At 34.8% G+C, this 19,959-nt stretch overlaps 2 protein-coding genes across 2 annotated transcripts; one reads left to right on the top strand and one right to left on the bottom strand.

Moving 5' to 3' along the window:
• Positions 1–10,785: 10,785 nt before the first annotated feature.
• LOC105318766 (acetylcholine receptor subunit beta) lies at positions 10,786–12,817 on the bottom strand. The gene has a single exon (XM_011416026.4). It carries the CDS (start codon positions 12,749–12,751, stop codon positions 11,396–11,398), a length of 1,356 nt encoding a protein of 451 aa, XP_011414328.3. The 5' UTR covers positions 12,752–12,817; the 3' UTR covers positions 10,786–11,395.
• Positions 12,818–16,956: 4,139 nt separating this feature from the next.
• Positions 16,957–19,550, top strand: LOC105318771 (acetylcholine receptor subunit beta-like 1). Its single transcript, XM_011416041.4, has one exon. It carries the CDS (start codon positions 17,109–17,111, stop codon positions 18,324–18,326), a length of 1,218 nt encoding a protein of 405 aa, XP_011414343.3. The 5' UTR covers positions 16,957–17,108; the 3' UTR covers positions 18,327–19,550.
• The last annotated feature ends 409 nt before the right edge of the window (positions 19,551–19,959 follow it).

The following is a 19,959-nucleotide window of genomic DNA, read 5'->3' as shown; positions in this document are numbered from 1 at the left end:
CTTGTAATTCACTAATATGAAACATTGTCTTTGGTTTAGTGTCCATATCTAAGTAACCCCTTTATCGTTATAGTAATAGACGTTGTATTAAAATCCAACCAAGTAATTCAAGTCAGAGTCTACGTGCTACATCTGTCAATCAAATCAGCCCGCGAAATGCACCAAGTGTTCCTTCCACGATTAAGCAAAGTTCGAAGAGAATAGAAATATGTTCAACAATGAAGTATTTTGGAGTGTTTTAATGTATATGAATCTTACACACTACGTGTGTGAACGTTGATATGAAACTACATTGTTTAAACAGAAACCTAAACGTGTCAATCTCTCTCTCTCTCTCTCTCTCTCTCTCTCTCTCTCTCTCTCTCTCTCTCTCTCATATATATGTGTGCAAACAATATAGTGAAATAGGAACAGATCCAGTTTGTTTTTAAAATCATTCAAGTCCAGTCCAGTCATCCCCATTTCCATTTCTTTTCATTCAATGAACTATTTAGTTGATTGAGGTTGCTTTTAAAACTTGCTGAGAGTCGACCCCCCCCCCCCCCCCTTTCCCCTCCAGAACGTTTTCAAAAGGTGTTTTTTTACATCCATTTATCACTCTATTTCACACTTCCGTTCCTACACTGTGCATGTAGTATATTCATATTTTTAGCGCGTAGAATCAATGGATCGGTAGCTAAAGTTCCTTCCCTGATCCTGTCTTAAAGTTTTTGACTTCATCTTTATCAGAAACTTTAAACATTTTGTTTAGACAACATTTGGTTAAAGAAACAAAGATAGATAGGAGAGAGAGAGAGAGAGAGAGAGAGAGAGAGAGAGAGAGAGAGAGTAAATTTTACTTGTAATTCACAAATATGATACATTGTTTTTTTTATTTAGTTTCCATAGATACTAACTCTTTTATCGTTTATAGGAATGGACATTGTAATAAAATCCAACCAAGTAGTTTCAGTCAGAGTCCACGTGCCTCATCTGTCAATCAAATCAGCCCGCGAGCTGCACCATGTGCTCCTTCCACGATAAGAAAAACCTGGAAGTAGGGTTTAAGTCCGAAGAAAATGGATATGTGTTCAGCAATAAAATGTTTGTGTTTATTATGTTAGAAAATAGATAAAAATATTTTTTTAAAGAAAATAGATTTGAAGTTACACTAAATATAAAACTACATATTGTTCTTTTTCAGAAAGTAGAATTATTTTTATGAGCCTTTTAGATTTGATATCGTTGAATAGAAAAATACCCCAGTCACATTTCCTAACACGACCAACGGCCGACGGTTTTTGAGGCAAAACGATATATCTTTCGGGCCACTTTGCAGTTCATAGGCCATGGTCTTGACAATTTCGACCTCTTTTTCGTCGGCCGACCAATTCTGTGTCCGTCGGGCAAAAATAGTTTTTTCTTCTGCGTCTGAAGCCGATTTCTTCCGTCGTTGAATATAGTCCATCGAGCAAATCTCGATCATCGTCCGACCACAGTCAGACAGTTTGTTATGTATGTTGACGGTCGGTCGAGATTTTGGCCTTTTGGGTTTTCTATTATGTCGACCGACAGACACCGATGGACGACCAAATATCGACCTAGTGTCCTCTGGTCTGTTGGAGGACTTTAATAAATGAATTAAATAAATTTAAGCAATGCCTACGTGGTTACAAGTGAATATGCAGAAAATGCAGACTTGTTTATATAATTAGCCGTTCGTCAAAATCAAACCTTGGTCCAGTGCTCGATGAATGGGCGATTTATGCTTTTTGTATCTTCTGTCTTAATAGAGAACGCAACTGACTGATAATGAATGTTGCATATTTGTTATAATGCACATCGATAATGTCCTCGGAAGAAAAACATAAAACGCATATGATTCGTAAAATCCGAAAGGACTGAGTGCATCACAAGTTACAATTGTCTACCGGAATATTCTATAAGTGTTATCTGAAAAGATTGTCTGTAAAGATTTATCAAATACAATGTATATATGCAAATACAAAATTAAAACAGAAAGAAAAAGTTCCCCCTAGGCCTGTGTCTCGAATATACACACTGCGCAATGCGACGTTATAAAAAAATAATGACGTCATGACACTTCCAGTGCACATGATACGAAACAAACAATGGTATTTTTCATCAGCTATGTACTGAAAAGTAATAATGCTAGGATGAAAAAATTAAGCTGATTCTGATAGGACGTTCCCTAGACTATGTTTGAAAAATATATGATAAAATTTTGAGACAGGGCCGATTTTGAACACAAGTGAACCATGTTCTTGATATAAAATGTACACCATAGCACAGATATTCAGCATACCCCAAAGATTTGACTCTATGACATTCGTGTTCTTGAAAATTACTTTCTTAATTGATTCTTTCCACCTTAAAAGTTTCTATAAATGTTTCAATCCCCGTTTTCTGGTTTCTTTATCTAAATGTTAATATTCAATCCATTTTTCCCTGCTAAATTTTTTTAAAAATATTATCTTGACTTCTAGGCACCTATTTCCTTTCACCTTAAAATTATACATATACTTTTTGATTCATTAAATTGATATTTTGTCCATTCTTCCTGGATCTGAAGATTAAAATGTTCAATTTAAACAGTGATGCCAGTTGTTCTAATTTTCCCTGATTAAAATACTTTCTAGTTCTTATACACCTATTTTTTCCTTATGAATATGCCTGTAATTTCCAGATTTTATATTAAAAATAATATTACTTAATCTTTTCATCGTATGTTATTGTACAATATTTATTACAACATTTCAAGGTTATGAATACAGTTATTCAGGTATTTTTTAATACATGACGATGCAAGGGTAAACAATTGCTCCTCTTAATAACATTTGAAATCTAAGAAGATAAACAATTTGACATTACTAGGCGCAAATGATATGTTCGGGGTATTGGACACAAACAGATTGGGTCAAAAAATGACATACTAGTTTATACACATAGATAAAACAAAGCATTTATTTATATAAATTTTATCGACATATAAAGGAATGATTTCCAAATTTTTTACGTAAATGATTTTTGTAAGAAAAAAACTGATCGATGCCCGTAAGAGAATTTAGGGTAGTTCTTTCTTGCATAGAATTGGCAGTTATTATCTTTTTCCGACTTAAAATAATACTTGTTTTTGTTTTTATATTATACAGCATCAGGTAAACATGTTATCGACGCTGATGATTATATTAAAATAAAGGATAAAAGCCAAACAAGTCAATTCTGTTTGAGAAAAGACTTGCAAAGACTGGAAGTACGTTCAAGCGTGGACGTAAGATTGGTGTACGAGTTTTTCATAAGAATTTGCTAATTCACAAAATATCTTACGTTTGACGTTACGTCAAAAACAGTCATAATTTCACGTCTAGTATTGGGTTGACGTAAATTTATAATGGCTATGATTATATTGCAAGTATAGTAGTTTCACCTACATTTTATCAGAAACAAAATAATAGAAGAAACTCCTATTCGATAACAAATCCGGTAAAACAACGAAAATTATATGATAAATTTTATTCACACGTATGCATTAAATCAGTAAAACAATAGTCATATGCATACAAACTGATTAAATACCAGTATGTAATGTAATCAGCATACTACAAAGTAATATATATTATACGCGGATCTAGAAGGGGGTAGAAGAACCCCTGACAAATTTGAATTTTTCAATTTACATAGAAAATATCCGTCGGGTACCACGGGCAAACAAAATTACCCCCTCAAACCCCCCCCCCCATCCCCTGAATTTTTTTTCATCCATGCATGCATATATAGTATTGCAGATACGTTTATGAATATATGCATACATGCATTCGTATTTGAATTTACCAGTTACTCCAAACCTAGATCGATACTTTTGATACAAGCATATTTGGAAGCTATTGTCAAATCCTTAGAAAAAAAAGTGAATAAAACATATTGGTGAAATGTGCAAATTTTTATAGCTGAAGTTATTCAATGTGTAAAGATGTAAGTGGACATTAGCTTTGACGATAGATTATTGGGGTGTAAAATAAAAAGAAGTTTTTATAAATGTATGATTAATCATTCCATTTCGGAAAAATAGCGAATGGGAAATTATCAATGGACATGCAGATAATAATACTTAGTAACTATTTTATCACCGAAACAGACAAAAATAACCTCGGCATATTTAGAATGCAGCGATCACCTGGCAGTATATTTAGAGTATTTTAAGTATGCCATGTTTTAACAAATTATGTAGTAAATTTTTATGAAGTTTATAACATGAAATGAATTTTATTCAAAAATAATATTTTCTCACATGCCTCTAAGTTTAAGAAAATCATTTTATAACAAGATCATTCACTGTAATATAATATTATTATATTACATGGAATGATCTTATTATAAAAAAAAATATATTTTTAACGTCAAGCGCCTGTGGATTTTCTTTCTTCCGATCATTGTAAACACACATTCATTAATACATTAGAACTGGCCTATTGAAATAAAAGTAACTCTCATAAATGCATACACTCAAAGGTGTTAAAAAAAATCCGCCAATGTATATGCACGCAAATACAGCGCGATGTCACTTCTCCACAATACCTAATGCTCATGAGCATTGTCAGTAACTAAGAAATGAGACGCACTCAGCACTGTAATAGACTAACGTTTTTTATCTTATACAACAGCTGTTGTGAATATCCCCCGCAAAACGTATACGAACGTTTGTTATAAGGGTAAGGTGTAACCGTAGACGTACTGTTTATTTGTGAATACGTCTCATGTTTCTTGTCTACTATAATACACTTGCAAGTATCATAGGACACAACAGCCTTTGGAAAATGTTCATTCACACTTCAACTAAAAATGTCAAAATATTTTTCAAGTCTTAGAGGGTATTTTTTATCACCCAAGCAAACTTCAATGATGTACAATATATTAATGAAGAACAAATAGTTGCAAATATTGACACTATTTTAAGTGACATTTCAATTGGAAAAGGTCGAAATGCTTTTGAGTCAAACATTTTTCTGATGAGCAGGAACTTATTTTTTCCAAAAATGATTAAAACCCATAAAAACAATAAAAACATAAAAAAGCTCAGATGCAGGAAGTTTTTGCTAGGATTTGTTAAACGGGGCATCAAGATTTTAATTTCTCAATTTTTCCGAGGACCGAGAAGATCAAAAAAGAAATAACTTTAAATTTCAAATTACTAAAATAAATAGATACATTTATATAAATCGGGATTTGTATTGGTATACATGGTTTATAGTCTATAATTTGAAGTTATTTGTGGGTACAAGTAATAACAAATGTGATAAACTGCGATTTTTGAAGATTGAGTTTGACCTGCTACAGTTCGTTTTGAGTAACAAGTTGACATGTTCTGTCCATTAATTTTTTTTTTTCGAATAAACAGTGTTTGGTTTATTATTTTTTTTTTATCATTTCCGGTTACGCACTATGTTTTTATTTACAAGATGTTTCTTTTTAATAAAAACCGAAAAAAAGATTCTAAAAAAATGTTTACAAAATAATACAGTAACATTAGAAAAAAGTCTGCCATAGTGTAGGTTTGAAAGAATTTTGATAAAAGAAAAGAGTGTATACTTTTTACAGTGTCATATCGAAATATAACTAAAACGAAAAATACTTCAAAGTTGCCCCAGAAACCGCACAAAATATAAAGTAAAAAACTATGTTTAAAACTACAGCGATTGAAAATGCTATCAAAAATAATATGTCCAACGATTTTGCTATTTTCTTTGGGTGGACGGCAGCATTTTCTGTATCCTCGTCTTTTATTCGTAGTATCTTTTTCATAAACCTCGGTAACTTCACATCCGTCTCTTTGTGGTGCATTCTGCTCACTATAATTACTGCCAACACCATTAAACTGCTGAATACCATGTCGAACAATAATTTAGTCATAAAATTGGAAACATTTGGAGCAACGGGCAGTTTGTCTAGAATTATGGTGAGAAAGATAACCACTGATATGAGAACGCCGATAGAAAATCCAACTCTCTCATTTGAATCCACTGGCAAAACGAAAACAAAGATCTGAAGGAGATTTATATAAATCGTTGGCAGCAAGAAGCTAAATATGTAATATTTGCTTCGTCGTTGCATGATAACTTCAAGCTGCAGTACCGCAACGTTTATCCCATTAATACTATACCTGTTGATAAAATTCTTAGTGTTTTTAACAAACCACTGTCCATTCTCTTCAAAGTAATCCATGTGAATGGTTGGTGATAGAGGTTGGAATACGATGTCTGAAGCTAGATATCCCGGAACATAAAATCTCAATGTACAGTTCTGGGTATCAAAAGGATAAAAATCTATGGAGTTACTGCAGGTTACAACAAAACGATCAGAAGGCAAACAAACTATTTTTCCATTCGCATACACATTGCAAGATTGTTCACCTGAGAGAATTGGCATTTGTTCATAATGCGGATTAAATAGAATAAAATACGGCGCCCAGATATTGGAAACAAAAAGTGAAGTTTGATCTAAGTCGCCATCAAAGTCAGTCGAATTCCAGGTTAGGCGGAAATCTGTCCATTCCAGACCAAAGGACCCCATAATGGTCATCTTACTTTTTTCCATGGCGAATTCCTCGAGACTTGTCAGGTAAAAATTGATGTTGATTATTGTTGGTACCGTCTGATTAAGGCCGGGTCTGATCATTCGGTCGTAACCAGAGGAGAGATTGGCGTGGAGTTGTGCCTTTTGTTTGATTGAGTATCCTTCGACGCATTGAAACCAACAAAGAATCAACAAAAACGCCTTCATTATTCATTCAAAAATGCAATGTGTTACCCGTGGACATGTTGATCGTTTTATAAATGGTTAACGTTACCATATAAGGAAATTATTGGTAACCAATAAATTTAGTTTGGAAAATATGTAATCTATCAAATCGTTATAAACAAAATGAAGGAAGTCGTCATGATCTGATAAAAGGATTTTTTATTATAAACATGGTTTTTTGGGAGTTGATTTTGATTTTAATCAACTCTCCTATGCAGTTACTCTAGCAAACTGGAAGTGAAACAGTGTCTGGACCGGGACATACTAAAGAACTGAAATACTAAAGACCTGAATGACCTGAAACTTTATATAAATGATATTTCATGTTTTGCGTAAAAAAAAAATAACTGTGTGTGTGATTATTATATTTCCATATGAAATGTGGTTGAAAAATATCATGAAATGAAATCCATATGAATTATTTACGCACAAATATAAAAGACTTGAGAATTTGAATTGACCTGAAGTTTCAGTTCACCTTAAAAATATAAATGATGCGTGTATGTTTCTCTGTTCTGCGACAAATTAGGTGACTATATGTGGGGTTTTACTATACTATACATGTCGCTCGGAATTCTTGGAAAAGCCAAAAAAATCACAATAGAAAAAATATGCGCAATATTATTCATATACAGCTGAGGAATTATTTGCCAAGCAATTTAACATATCGTTGATTTTAGCATTAAATTTATCAATAAAATCAACTTCCGTCAGTACTTTAGTACTTTGATTATAACTTACTACTAAGCTGTTTTATTTATTCCGTTTTATTGTTTCTCTACTGAAAGTGGCATCCACACTTTAAACATAAAGTGAAGAATATAAGACTTTTACTTACTAGTTTTGTTATCGGCTGACTTCAGAAATATTTTGAGTCGATCAAATTCATAGATTCGGCCATATTGCCGAAAATAAATTCTACCCATTAGGGCATAAAAATATAACAGGCAGTCATGTGCCACGTTTAAACCAATGAAAGTGTGACATTTAAGTCCAAGGGAAAAATAGTTGTATAGAGTCCGTACGATCCAAAAAAGGTAGGATATGTTTAATATCCCCGTCTTGTTGTTGATCACTGGTGTCTAGAGGGGTAGGATATGTTAAATATCCCCGCCTTGTTGTCATTCACTGGTGTCTAGAGGGGTAGGATATGTTAGATATCCCCGTCTTGTTGTTGATCACTGGTGTCTAGAGGGGTAGGATATGTTAGATATCCCCGTCTTGTTGTCATTCACTGGTGTCTAGAGGGGTAAGATATGTTAAATATCCCCGTCTTGTTGTTGATCACTGGTGTCTAGAGGGGTAGGATATGTTAAATATCCCTGCCTTGTTGTCGATCACTGGTGTCTACCTCTAAAGAGGGCTGAATGGTCGTGGCCACTTTTAGACTATATTTAACTCCATGAGAAGACGATCTTTGTATAGATATCATAAAATGTTTAAATTTTATAGCTAAAACATACATTTTTCTTTACTAAACAAAAGTATAGAGCTTCAAAAATCTTATCTAAAAAATAGGAGGAAGATCCAATGGTTATTTTGTGGAACACCAAGCCTCCTTAATCAGATCAGCATACATTCTTATAACTTGATGTTAAAGATGTATGTTCCTTAGGTTTTGGGTAGCCATTTTGGGTCACCTCTAGTCTGAAAATTCTGCAGCACATATTAATTCAAGTAGTATATTTATATTTTACAATGCCAAAACTAAACTATATTGAATGAAATTGTATTTTGAAAAATACATTTTTACAGAGTTAGTAAGGGACTTTATTTTGTGGCGGAAGGTTTTCAAGAAGGAAATGAACAATTTTTATTACCCACTAGTTTAAGAGTACTCTTACTTTCGCTTCCTAATTTTCAGCACAGATCAAACTTCTACATAGTTTGTTTATTGCAGTATATTCATAATATTCTGCAAAACATATTTAAACAATTTTTTGATAAATCTATCGATATCTTTTGGCATATTTAACTCATATTTCATAGAAGTTATAAAAAAAAATTGACTCCATTTTGGGCTAAAATTACCTTATTTCATGCTATATCTAAAATAGTTTGAGATGTGACCCCTACTTGTTTTACTTTTAAATGAGACATTAAATGTATGTCTATTTGTTTGCAAAGTTTTAGAAAGATGACATTTCTATATTTTTTTGCGTTGTTGTTTGATTACTCCAAAATTGTGTAACATCTGCTGTTGTTTTCATTATGTACTGGCCTCTGCAGCCACCAGTAAAGCAAGAATTTTTAAACTTTGAGTTAGATTTTACTTTTTTAGTCACTACATGTGTCCAACTTCTGTATACTGTATACAGTATTGTTCTGTAAACTGTATTAAAATCATAACCAAAACATAGTTCAAACTATATACATGTGTATATATATATATATATATATATATATATATATATATATATATATATATATATATATATATATATATATATATAAAAGCACTAAAAATAACCAACGACACGAACAATAAAGTAAAATATTGTAAACTATCAATTAATATGTCAAATGTTAGTAAAACTTTCATGAAAATTATCATTTCTGTTTGTGGCCCTATATTTCCAAAATGACATGTAACATGGATCACAAATAAAATAAATGAACATGCTTAAACTCCCTACCCAAACAAATTATTCCATGTACATTTCCCAAGGTTTGGTTGTTATTTTGATTAAATCAAAGATTGGTAAAACCTTATAAGATGGCAAGGTTTAAGTGGCTCGACATATGAATACATTATCTAATTATCTAAAGACGCAGATCTGTAGCTCCCGGATGGACAATCTGGGAGCTACAGTGCCTCCCACTGGTAAAATAACTGCAATTTACCTTGCACAAAACATTGCTCTAGTTTTGACTGATTAACTTTAATATTTACACACGAATAATTCTGTGGAAAAAAATAGTATAGTTAAATTCTTTATGCAACTTACTAATGATATCATCATTTTACTCACCTCAAACTTTCTCTGAAACACGCTAACCGACCTCTTAAAATGAAGTATGTAAATCCAAATTGATGTGAAAATTGCCATTTTTACATGTAAACAATCTGCATTATTTCACTTTAAGGGGACTGGTGATGTTGTTTAAAAGGACATCAGAGGCAAGTAAAGAGAGGATAACAGTACTAGTAGTAAATTGCATGTAAAAACGTGTGAGTCTCAATTATCATTTTGTGGAAACTCATGGGATTTCTTTACATAAGACTAATTTTAATTGTATATTATGAAAATCTCAGGGTTCAATAGTGTATACATGTAAGTTAGAAAACCCATTTAAATCACGCTCCCTGTGAGTTCAAAGGTAGCCTATCAACCACCTTTATGTCATTTGGTTATACCAGCTAGTCTACCTAGTGTATTATAACTGATACAGCTGACATATTTATTCTTAAACTTTATTTAATACATTATCCAATGATTTTATTTTTCATCCGAATAATTAAGAGCCATTAAGAGGATTTCTCCAAGACAGAAACTTTTGAAGCGTTTACTGCAGGTCTGAAATCTAGATTTTTTTTCAAAATTTCTGATGTTATCATTTCTTAATTATAATCTGACTTTGAAAACATTTTTTTATCCTACCAAATCTCTAAAATTCATAAACTTACGGGGACATGGGCCATCAAGGCGGCCCCCAGACCCCCTGCCTACAACTAACGGCTCTTATAACCTAAATCCTAGATCCACACCGGCATACATTACTCCAACATTTTTGTATTGCGTAATTTTTTTTATTTAAATAAAGAAGATATGGTTAATACCTAGTTTTAACACTGAAAATACGAAATCAACTGAACTACTTGTTTTTGTCTTGGTAAACATTGCAATTTTATTCATTGATTTATATCGAGGAGGTCAGGTTTATCTGAATCTTTGTGCGATGATCAGGTACAAGACAAAGAAGATATTCATTTTTAATATAAAAATATGACATATACTCAAATGAAAATATATCATAAATACAATGCTTTTAATAAAAAATATCATGGATCGAATTTTTATGTATATAAGCATACGGAGATGATTAGATACAACAAGATATACCAATAACTTGTTCACTGTTGCACAGTTAAAGTACATTTTTAAAAAATTTCATGGCTAAAACACAAGTATGGAAATAAAAATCAAACCGGAATGGAATGGTGGAAATTCTTGTCCTTCTCAGCGGTATGGAAAGAAAACAACAGCAGAAAAATTATATACCTACATATTATATTTAAACAACGTTACATTTGTACAAACGGAGGAAGACTGTACACGGATGTGAACAAGGTAATGACACATTCGATGAACATAAGTAAAATAGACAGGAGAATCCGTTCCTAAGAAATAACACGTTAATGAATGCCCACATGAATAATTTGACTACTGAATGATTCACACTATACTAGTATTTAAGTAAAGGTGACAACACCTTTCTTACTTTGAGATAAAACGCGACTGGTCCTTGATTTTTGTCATCCAATTGATATAAATGACAAATAAAACTTGGAAGGAAACATTATTCATGAAGTATAATATCGTTGCGACTAAGAATTGCCTCAACTTACCACAATTCTTGGTTTTCTTGTCTAAATTAATTACGTTTCTATAGCAGCCATTGCAACGAGGTAGATAAAATTGTTAGACACTAAAAAAACAAAAAAAATGATCAGAAAGAACTTGTCAAAAGCTTGTCCTACGTCATTCCAAGTAACGTTGCTGTCGCCTTCGTCGTTCACGCATTCCACAGGAGATTTCTCGGGGGATTTAACGGGGGGTTTCTCTTTCTCTTCGATGTAAACCGCAGATTGTTTCCACTTGCAACAAATGTTCATCCTGCGCGTAAATGCTCTGAGTTTGCCGGATATCTGATGGTTGTCCGTTTTATGGTACATTTTGATTGCCACTACCACTGCCACTACCATTGCACAACCAAGTAGCATATCCACCAACAGTTTGTACGTCAGGTATGAGACATTCGGCTCCGAGGCCTCGGGTAGTTTATCTTGAATCATAGTCAAGAATACAGCCACGGCCAAGAGAACGGTGATTGAAAATCCTACTCTCTCGCCAGATTCCACGGGCAACACAAAAACCAAGATCTGAATGAAATTCATGAAAAAGATTGGCAACAGAAGACTCGCAATGTAATAGGTCGTTCGACGGCGCATGTTTATTTCTAGTCGCAGTTCCTCAAATCCGAACACATTCACAGAATAATAATTCCTAGTGCTCAGTACAGACCACAGTCCATTCTCTTCATACAACTCCATGCGGAAGTTTGGTGACGCAGGTCGTAGAAGAATATCAGATGTAAAATATCCTGGTACAAAGAATTTTAAAGTACACGTTTGAGAATCAAAGGGGTAATAAGTAACGTCGGCATCACACGTAGCCTCATACAGGTCAGGCGGCAGACATGATACTTCGCCATTTAGAACGACAGCGCAAGACATGCCACTAGAAAGAACAGGTTTAACTTTCTCGTATGGATTCATTAGAACCATATACGGGGTCCAGATATCAGAAACAAAGAGAGAAGTTTTAAACAGGTCTCCCCCATAATCCGCCGGATTCCAGACTAGGCGAGAGTCCGTCCATTCCATGCCCAGGGAGCCCACGACACCGATCTTACTGTCTCCCTCCGAGAACTCCTTCAGGCTCACTATGTAGAAATTGATATTAATCTGTATTGGGAATGATCGGTTCACCCCGGGGCGGACCCTCCGATCGTACCCCGAGGACAGATTGGCGTGAAGCTGAGTCTGCTGGGTGATGGTATATCCCCCGACCCCAAGGAGCGAGCAGACGACCAACACAATGACCTTCATCGCTCTCCCTGACGTGGCGCCGCCTATACTGTGTACCAGAGTCTCGCTCATCCTACCAGTTAATTGTAATGACAAGTATCGTCGTATTCTTGAGTATCGTGTTTTTTCTGTTATTTTGTCCATTTAAAGATTTAGCGGGATAAGTTTAAGGTGTCTTTTCATTAGTTTAAGTACTTTTCCCAATATTGATAACAAAGGCTTAAATACCTTTAACTCAAAGATTGCCCCATTACCTATCTGTTAATACCTCTGTTTTCAATATTTCTCTATGTATTAAGTTCTTTTACATAAATTATTTGTCACTGATATTTTTTTTGATCACGTGATGATACGATTTTCTGCGTCATTTCAAAATGTAATGGTTGTACAAACAAGTTGATCTGTTACGGACATAGCATTAATTCTTTTATTCCGCTAATGATCCCAAATATCGCCTTGTGCTAATATTGAAGTGAATCATGAAGCGTTTGACAGTGAAATAATTTGAGATATCCTTGAAGAGCGCGGTTTAGGAATGTATGTATTTTTTCCAGCTAAAATTAAAAAATAAAACAAGCATTTTAAGGAGTTTCTAATTCCGTGCATCGTCTTATTGAAACCCTTCAAGACTTTTTAGCAGACCTAATACGATTTATACCATATCTCTGAGCAACAACGTTTAAATATTGTCACAATACATTGCATAAATGAAATCAATTCCAGCGCATTATATTACCATTGATTATTTGTGTTGGAGAGTATTTGGGTTCATTTAACTTTGACCGGAGCAAAATCAGTACGGAAGCGGCTTAGAAAAAGTGACCCGTTAATAACGTCACGAACCCAAACCATGACCAAAAAGCTTGTTGACATTGGATGTGTAGGAGGTTTATGTAATTGTAGTTTTCTGATAGGGATACACACGATACGTTCTTACTTAACTATTTGTTTACCCCTACCATTGTACATGGTAATATATCGTTGATAATGGTATGAAGAGTTCATTTATAAATCAAATCAATATATGCAACTGTTAAATGGGGAAAGAAATGAGATCTACGTGCCAGATAGAATTCTAATGTGTTTGTATGTTTAAATAACCGTTCCATTGTAAGGACATAGAGACAGGAGGCCATTTTCGAGTCACGAGAAACGTTTGTAACAGTCTGTAGGATGATAACATAATTACATTTAATAGTTTTGATTTTCTTACCCCAAAAATAAATCATACTGATTTAAAAAGCAATGCTTTTAAAATCAAATTCTAAAACTTTTCTTTATATGTATAGAGTTCTATTTATTAAGGGGGATGGTACCGTTTAAAATTTTTAAAACTTTGTACACTCGAAAAATCTTTTATATATATACCGGACTCACGTTTAGATTTTGGCAAGGGTCGGTATTGCAGGTTTAGCAGTATGATTTTCTAAAGGAACTTCTTATAAAACAAGCCCTCTGATATCTCAAACAAAACAGAGTCCCTATTTTTTTTCAACGAGGAATGTCTATATGTGTGCAAAATAGAAGAATGTGGTCAAAGATATATTCATAGCTATTTATTCTACCTATGAATTATTCCTAGAATTCATGCAAAAATGGTCTGTACTACAGTAGGAAAACATTTGTTCCTGTGGAATGAAAATAAATGTAGGACCACTGCTAACTAAACTATATATCTATTTCACTTACACCTCGTATTCTGTATTTTGAAATGCCATACTTCCCGTTAAGATAACCTTTATATCTCAAGATTAAATGATATTTAATCTGATATTTATAAGAGTTTAACTGGCTGCATTTTGTCTATAAGCACAACTCATTTTGTTACCATGCTACGTGAAAAGCATCTATTTCTCTGTTCAACGGAATCATAAGATCAGATTTAGTGAATAGAAATGAGCATCTCGTCCTAACCATCCGTTCATGAAACGGACAATCTGGTCGGATAAACAAAAACAGCCTCAAGATTTTACCATTGGTTTTATCATTACATGTATTATGGGAAGCTCCGTCTGGTACAAAAATAATACTAGGCCAACCCTGAGATTATCTCTTGTTTTTGGACCCAGTCTCATACCTCCTTAAGCCAAGTACAGTAAATAAAAGCGGAAGTCAATTAAAAGATTAACTGTTCATCTCTGAGCGTGCTTCCGATGGGATTAAAGCAGTTGGGAATTTAGAACTTTTTTTAATCAGTTGTCAAAATAGACGAAAAGTTTTTGTAGCAATTAACACTAAGTCCGAAAAAGTTAATTTACACAATTATTTCAAATAGTCGGACAGATTGAATTTCACACCCTGACATCTGTTTATCAATCTTACCAAAATCTTGTTTATAGTTTCTTAATAATATGCCACAGAGCAAAAGGTATGTTAATGCTTTGCTTCCGGGTAGTTGAGATTTTTTATCGAAATTCCTTTAAAGTCCTGTACACAACATGTTCCATTTCGCATACACAAAAAATAACTGATGAAAATTAACTATTAATGTAAATAATTGATTGCAAATAAAAAGAGGAAAATTATTCCTGTCCGATTATTTTTTACATTACTTTTCCTTCGTCATTTGTGGACAATAAAACCTGTATATCCGCTTTATAAATCCAACAAGCACATGGTGATATTGCAGTAAATATACATTCATTTATCACTTTCTCATTCTGGTTTTGAAATGTACATGTTAAACCTACAACACCATGTCAAGCGAGTTTTTCTAATTATAACAAGTTAGGTAACTGAGATGGAAGTCAACATCTTTCAGTGACGTAATATACACCCATGAAAAATAAAATGAATGATAAAATACGCGTCAATACAATTAAATCGATTTTTTCGGATGCTATCGTACCAAAGAGACCGACAAATTTTTACTACTGGAGTATTTTTCCTTTAAATATGCAGGTTAAAGTTGTTTTAGATAAATCGTTAATTTTCAATTAACTTTCAGATATTTGAAATAATGTTGTGCACATGACTTTAAAGGAATTTCTTTTATAAAAGCTTCAACTACCCCGGGGTTCTAAATTGCGGGGGGGGGGGGGGGGGTATCGTCAAGCACATGTGTCACCTCCAGCTCCCAGTCACTTTAAGTCGACTGAACATCAGAATTTTTATCCTGTTCCTGTCCAAGTTGGTAAGGAATAGTGACAGAGAGACGGTTATAAAGAATAATATTTACATTCTACTGTGTTTTTTTCTATTAAATTCTGTTAATACAAGAACCTATTCACTGTGTTTGAATTGACATGTAAAGGCCTTGTCACATCAAGTTGCGTTCCCTTCGAGGTATCACGGCATTGTAAAATTTCTAAAATGGCCGTGAAATTGCAGGAAAATGCAGGAAAAAAAAAGATCATTTATTTAATGAAATTTTTGACAAGAAAGGATGTCACGGCGGTCAGACGGCGACCGAAGCATTTTCACGGCGCTTCCTTAGATTGTGACTGTGTTTCTATGGAGTTCTATTTGGCGATTGACAACGCTCTCGCCGAGTGTCCTTGCCGTGCTAAGAGTTTTCACCTCGCGTTCATCACGTGCTCAATGAACCGACTGCGTGCGCAATACATTCTTGTTACGCAGTGATATTTCAGTGGTATCCCGACAGCAATTTGTTTTTACTGCGAGTGTATCAGAACGCCGAGCTACAGTGCGTACTTTGCGCATGCTCAAAATACGCACCGTCGAATGGCATTCTTGGCGACTCTACTGCGTCCAATGAAGATGTCGCCTCGGTGTTGCGCCGTGTAGGGGACTCTACTGTGAGCACCTGTCCTTGACGTTCTGCATTTTTAGGTACGCATCAGGATGGCCCTGAGGACGCAGCCCCGATGTGACAAGGCTTTAATTAATTATGCCATGGTTTGGGGTTTCACTGCTTTGGGTTTAACCTCACGAGACGAAGTCGAAAATTATTACATTTTTTTTAAAGATGCAAAATTGGACTTAATCTCGTTAGGTTAATCCCAGGGTTGTTAAACCTAAACTATGGTATAATTTACATTTACACCACAAAAAATGCATGAGATATCAATTACATATGCTTGGATAAAATCAGAGTGCTGTTTATGCCGGTCACAGTGAAAATGCAATAACAATGGGTACATTCTGCTAACCCAAAGAATGGAAAGTAGACACAGGAGATTTCTTTAGTCGATTGTCGGGGCTTTTACCATTATTGAGACATCAAGTGTGTATTTTGTTAATCTTTCATATTCTATACAAATGATATTCCATTTCATTGATATGAATTGGGTAAAAGCAAATACCAAGAGACGTGAAGAAAACTAGATATATTGAACTAATTATATCGAACCCTATTTTGTAATAACTTAGCACTTAATGTTCGCATTAAAAGCTCCCAAAGAAGGGTGTGATTTAAATTCACCGTGTCCTCAGTAGGTATAAATGGACAGCGGATTTACAAATAACTTTTATCCGTTAAACCACGGCAGAGCCCTAGATATCGCCGGACCGTTGGACGAGTTTCTCCGTGTATGACAAAATGCTCTCCGCCATCTTGCTCCTTTTGACCGTTCTCTCTCCGACCGAGTCCTACACCATAGCTCAAGAGACTAAGCTGCACACCGACCTGTTCACAGGGTATCAGAAGGCGATCAGACCGGGGGCCGACAGGTCTAAGCCGCTCAGCATCTCAGTCGACTTCCTGATGATTAGTTTGAAAGAGTTTAACGAGGAAGAAGGCAGGTTGTCCGTCATTGGAGCGTTTAAGTTTGTTTGGACAGACAACCGTTTGGCGTGGGACAAAAACTCTTACGGTGGCGACCTGACACAAACCTCAGTTTTACAAGATACAGTATGGGTTCCAAATGTTGTCAACCTGAACTGTTTTGAAACCATGAAACCCCTTGGCTCCAGTTCTTTGAGTTTGAGGGTTTATAATGGTGGCACAGTGGCTTGGATTCCGCCTGTTCTCATAGAGAGTTCCTGTGACGCCGATGTTACCTATTATCCCTTTGATTCCCAGACATGTGTCATCCGCTACTACATGCCGGGTTATTATCAAAGCGACGTAAACTTTTCTCCTAGCAGGACGGAAGCAGATCTACAACAATACGAGCAGAACAACCTGTGGGAGATAACCAGCACCAGTCTCAGCACGTTTGTTAACTCATACTATTTCCAGGAACTCCAGATAGAGCTACAGATGCAGAGACGGTCCCGTTACTACATAGCCGGTCTGATCCTGCCCATCTGTCTGATGAGCTTTCTACAGATCATGGTGTTTGTCCTGCCCGAGGAGTCAGGGGAGAGGGTGGGTTTCTCCGTGACGGTTCTCCTGGCCGTGGCTGTGTTCCTGACCATCATCCAGGAGAGTCTCCCCGAGGCCTCCGAGCCCAGTGTCTCACTCCTCGCCTATAAACTTCTCGTTGATATTCTAGTTGGTGCAATGATTACATCTACAGCGATTCTCGGCTCCGCCATTTATCACAAAAATGAAACGGATAATGTTCCAATCTGCATTAAACGATGTGTTCAAACCTGCAGATGCAAACTGTCCTGCAGAAAGGCGTCTCCTAAAGTCATTGATGTGAAGATCGCAGAGAAACCGCCACTAGATGATTTTCGAAATGAAGCAGAAGATGACATCATTTCGTGGAGAGATGTTGGGAAGGTTTTTGACAAATGTTGTCTAATATTTTTTACTCTGTGTTTGTTGATAAATAACATGGTTTTAATGGCAATAATTAGTTTAAACTGATTTGACCAATCTTTTTTCTCCTATTAAGCATTGAATGCTTTTTGGATGCCGTCGGTCCTGCAACACACCAAGCGGTGCAGACAAATTGAATACCGCGCGGTATGATAATTTTTCTGCACCGCTTGGTGTGTCATATAGGACCGACGCCATCCAAATATAAGCATTCAATGCTTACATTTAAACTTTCATACTGATGTATGAACTATTGTGAATCGCCGCTTAAAAGCCATTATTTACGCTCTTAGTCAGGGATATGAAACATACATGGAACAGCCATATTTTAGAACATGTTATTCAGTTAGCTTCCACGACAAAAATATAGTGCCAGAAAATTTGTGGAGAAAAATATTTTTTATTAAGGAGTAGATATATATTAATGATTGTTTTTGAAAAGTACATACTAGTATCATATTGGTTATGTAAGATTGAAAGTTTCATTTAATCTTACAAAAATAAATATGCTCAAAATATGTGAAGAAGTTTGTATCTGTGCACATGGCGCCTGTATTAGCAAAGTGTATTCATAGAAAATTGAACGTCGCAGATTTCCAATGCAAACATAAGGGGAAATATACACTGGATGTAAATATTCTGGTATGGATCTACATGTTCATCTTATTTCCTCACTCAATATAACCAGTCATTTATTTTATAACAGTAACTTTAAAATTGGTACCATTATATGAACTTATTTATTAATTACGATCCTTATTAAGTTCATTAATTTTAAGAGATCCTCGAGAATCACAGATGGTCGAATTGTCAGGACCTTTGATATTTTATCTTCACTTTAAACCTTTGTTGTTGTTTTTTTGCTTAATGCTTTATTCCTGTCTGTAGCACATATCAATTTGGTACGTTACACATCGCAATATTGTTCTTCATTATGCGCAACATTATGTCGTATGACAGGGTGTGAAATTCAATCTAATTAATGTGTAAATTAACTTTTTCGGACTTTGTGTTAATAGCTACAGAAACGTTTCCTCAATTTCGACAGCTGTTTTAAACTGCATGAACTGTTTTTAAAAAGTTTTAAATTCCGTGCAGCCTTAATCCCACCTGAGGCAAAGATATTGACAGTTAATCTTTTAATTGACTTCTGTTTATGTTTATTGACACTTTATCTTTCATCTTCTTAATCCTTTTATGTACATGCTGCTAAAATGTCATGATTTACTCGATCAATAGCTTTTTGATAATTAAACTTATATCCGTACTTATTATGTTAATCCTTCATTGTGTTATTCCGTTGCTCATTTTATATAATTCTGAATTGTAAATTATAGTAAGTTGGAATCAGACCATCGGGTCTGATGCAAACCAAACTCACGTAATGGTATATTTCATGTAAAGTCTATATAAAAGTCTGAAAACTTAAACGCGTGTTAGCTAGTGAAGGTTTCATGAGGCTGAGTCCAACAACAAGAGAATAGGCTCACGTTTAGTCCAGTATTAGCCCGTGCGAGGGAGAGGGCCCCGTAATACGTACTGTACTCAAATAGGTTTTAACATTCTGATGCTGCTGAAGCGAGGCACGCATTTTTGTCGAAAGAGTTACCTCCCTTAGTTGTATTGATTTACATAGTTAAACAGGTCGAGACCACTATATTTTGTGACGTCGGCATAAATT

This window comes from Magallana gigas, chromosome 2, assembly GCF_963853765.1.
Source record: "Magallana gigas chromosome 2, xbMagGiga1.1, whole genome shotgun sequence".
Lineage (NCBI taxonomy): Eukaryota > Metazoa > Mollusca > Bivalvia > Ostreida > Ostreidae > Magallana > Magallana gigas.
Note: the sequence above shows the minus strand (reverse complement) of the source record. Positions and strands in the feature narration are given on the sequence as shown.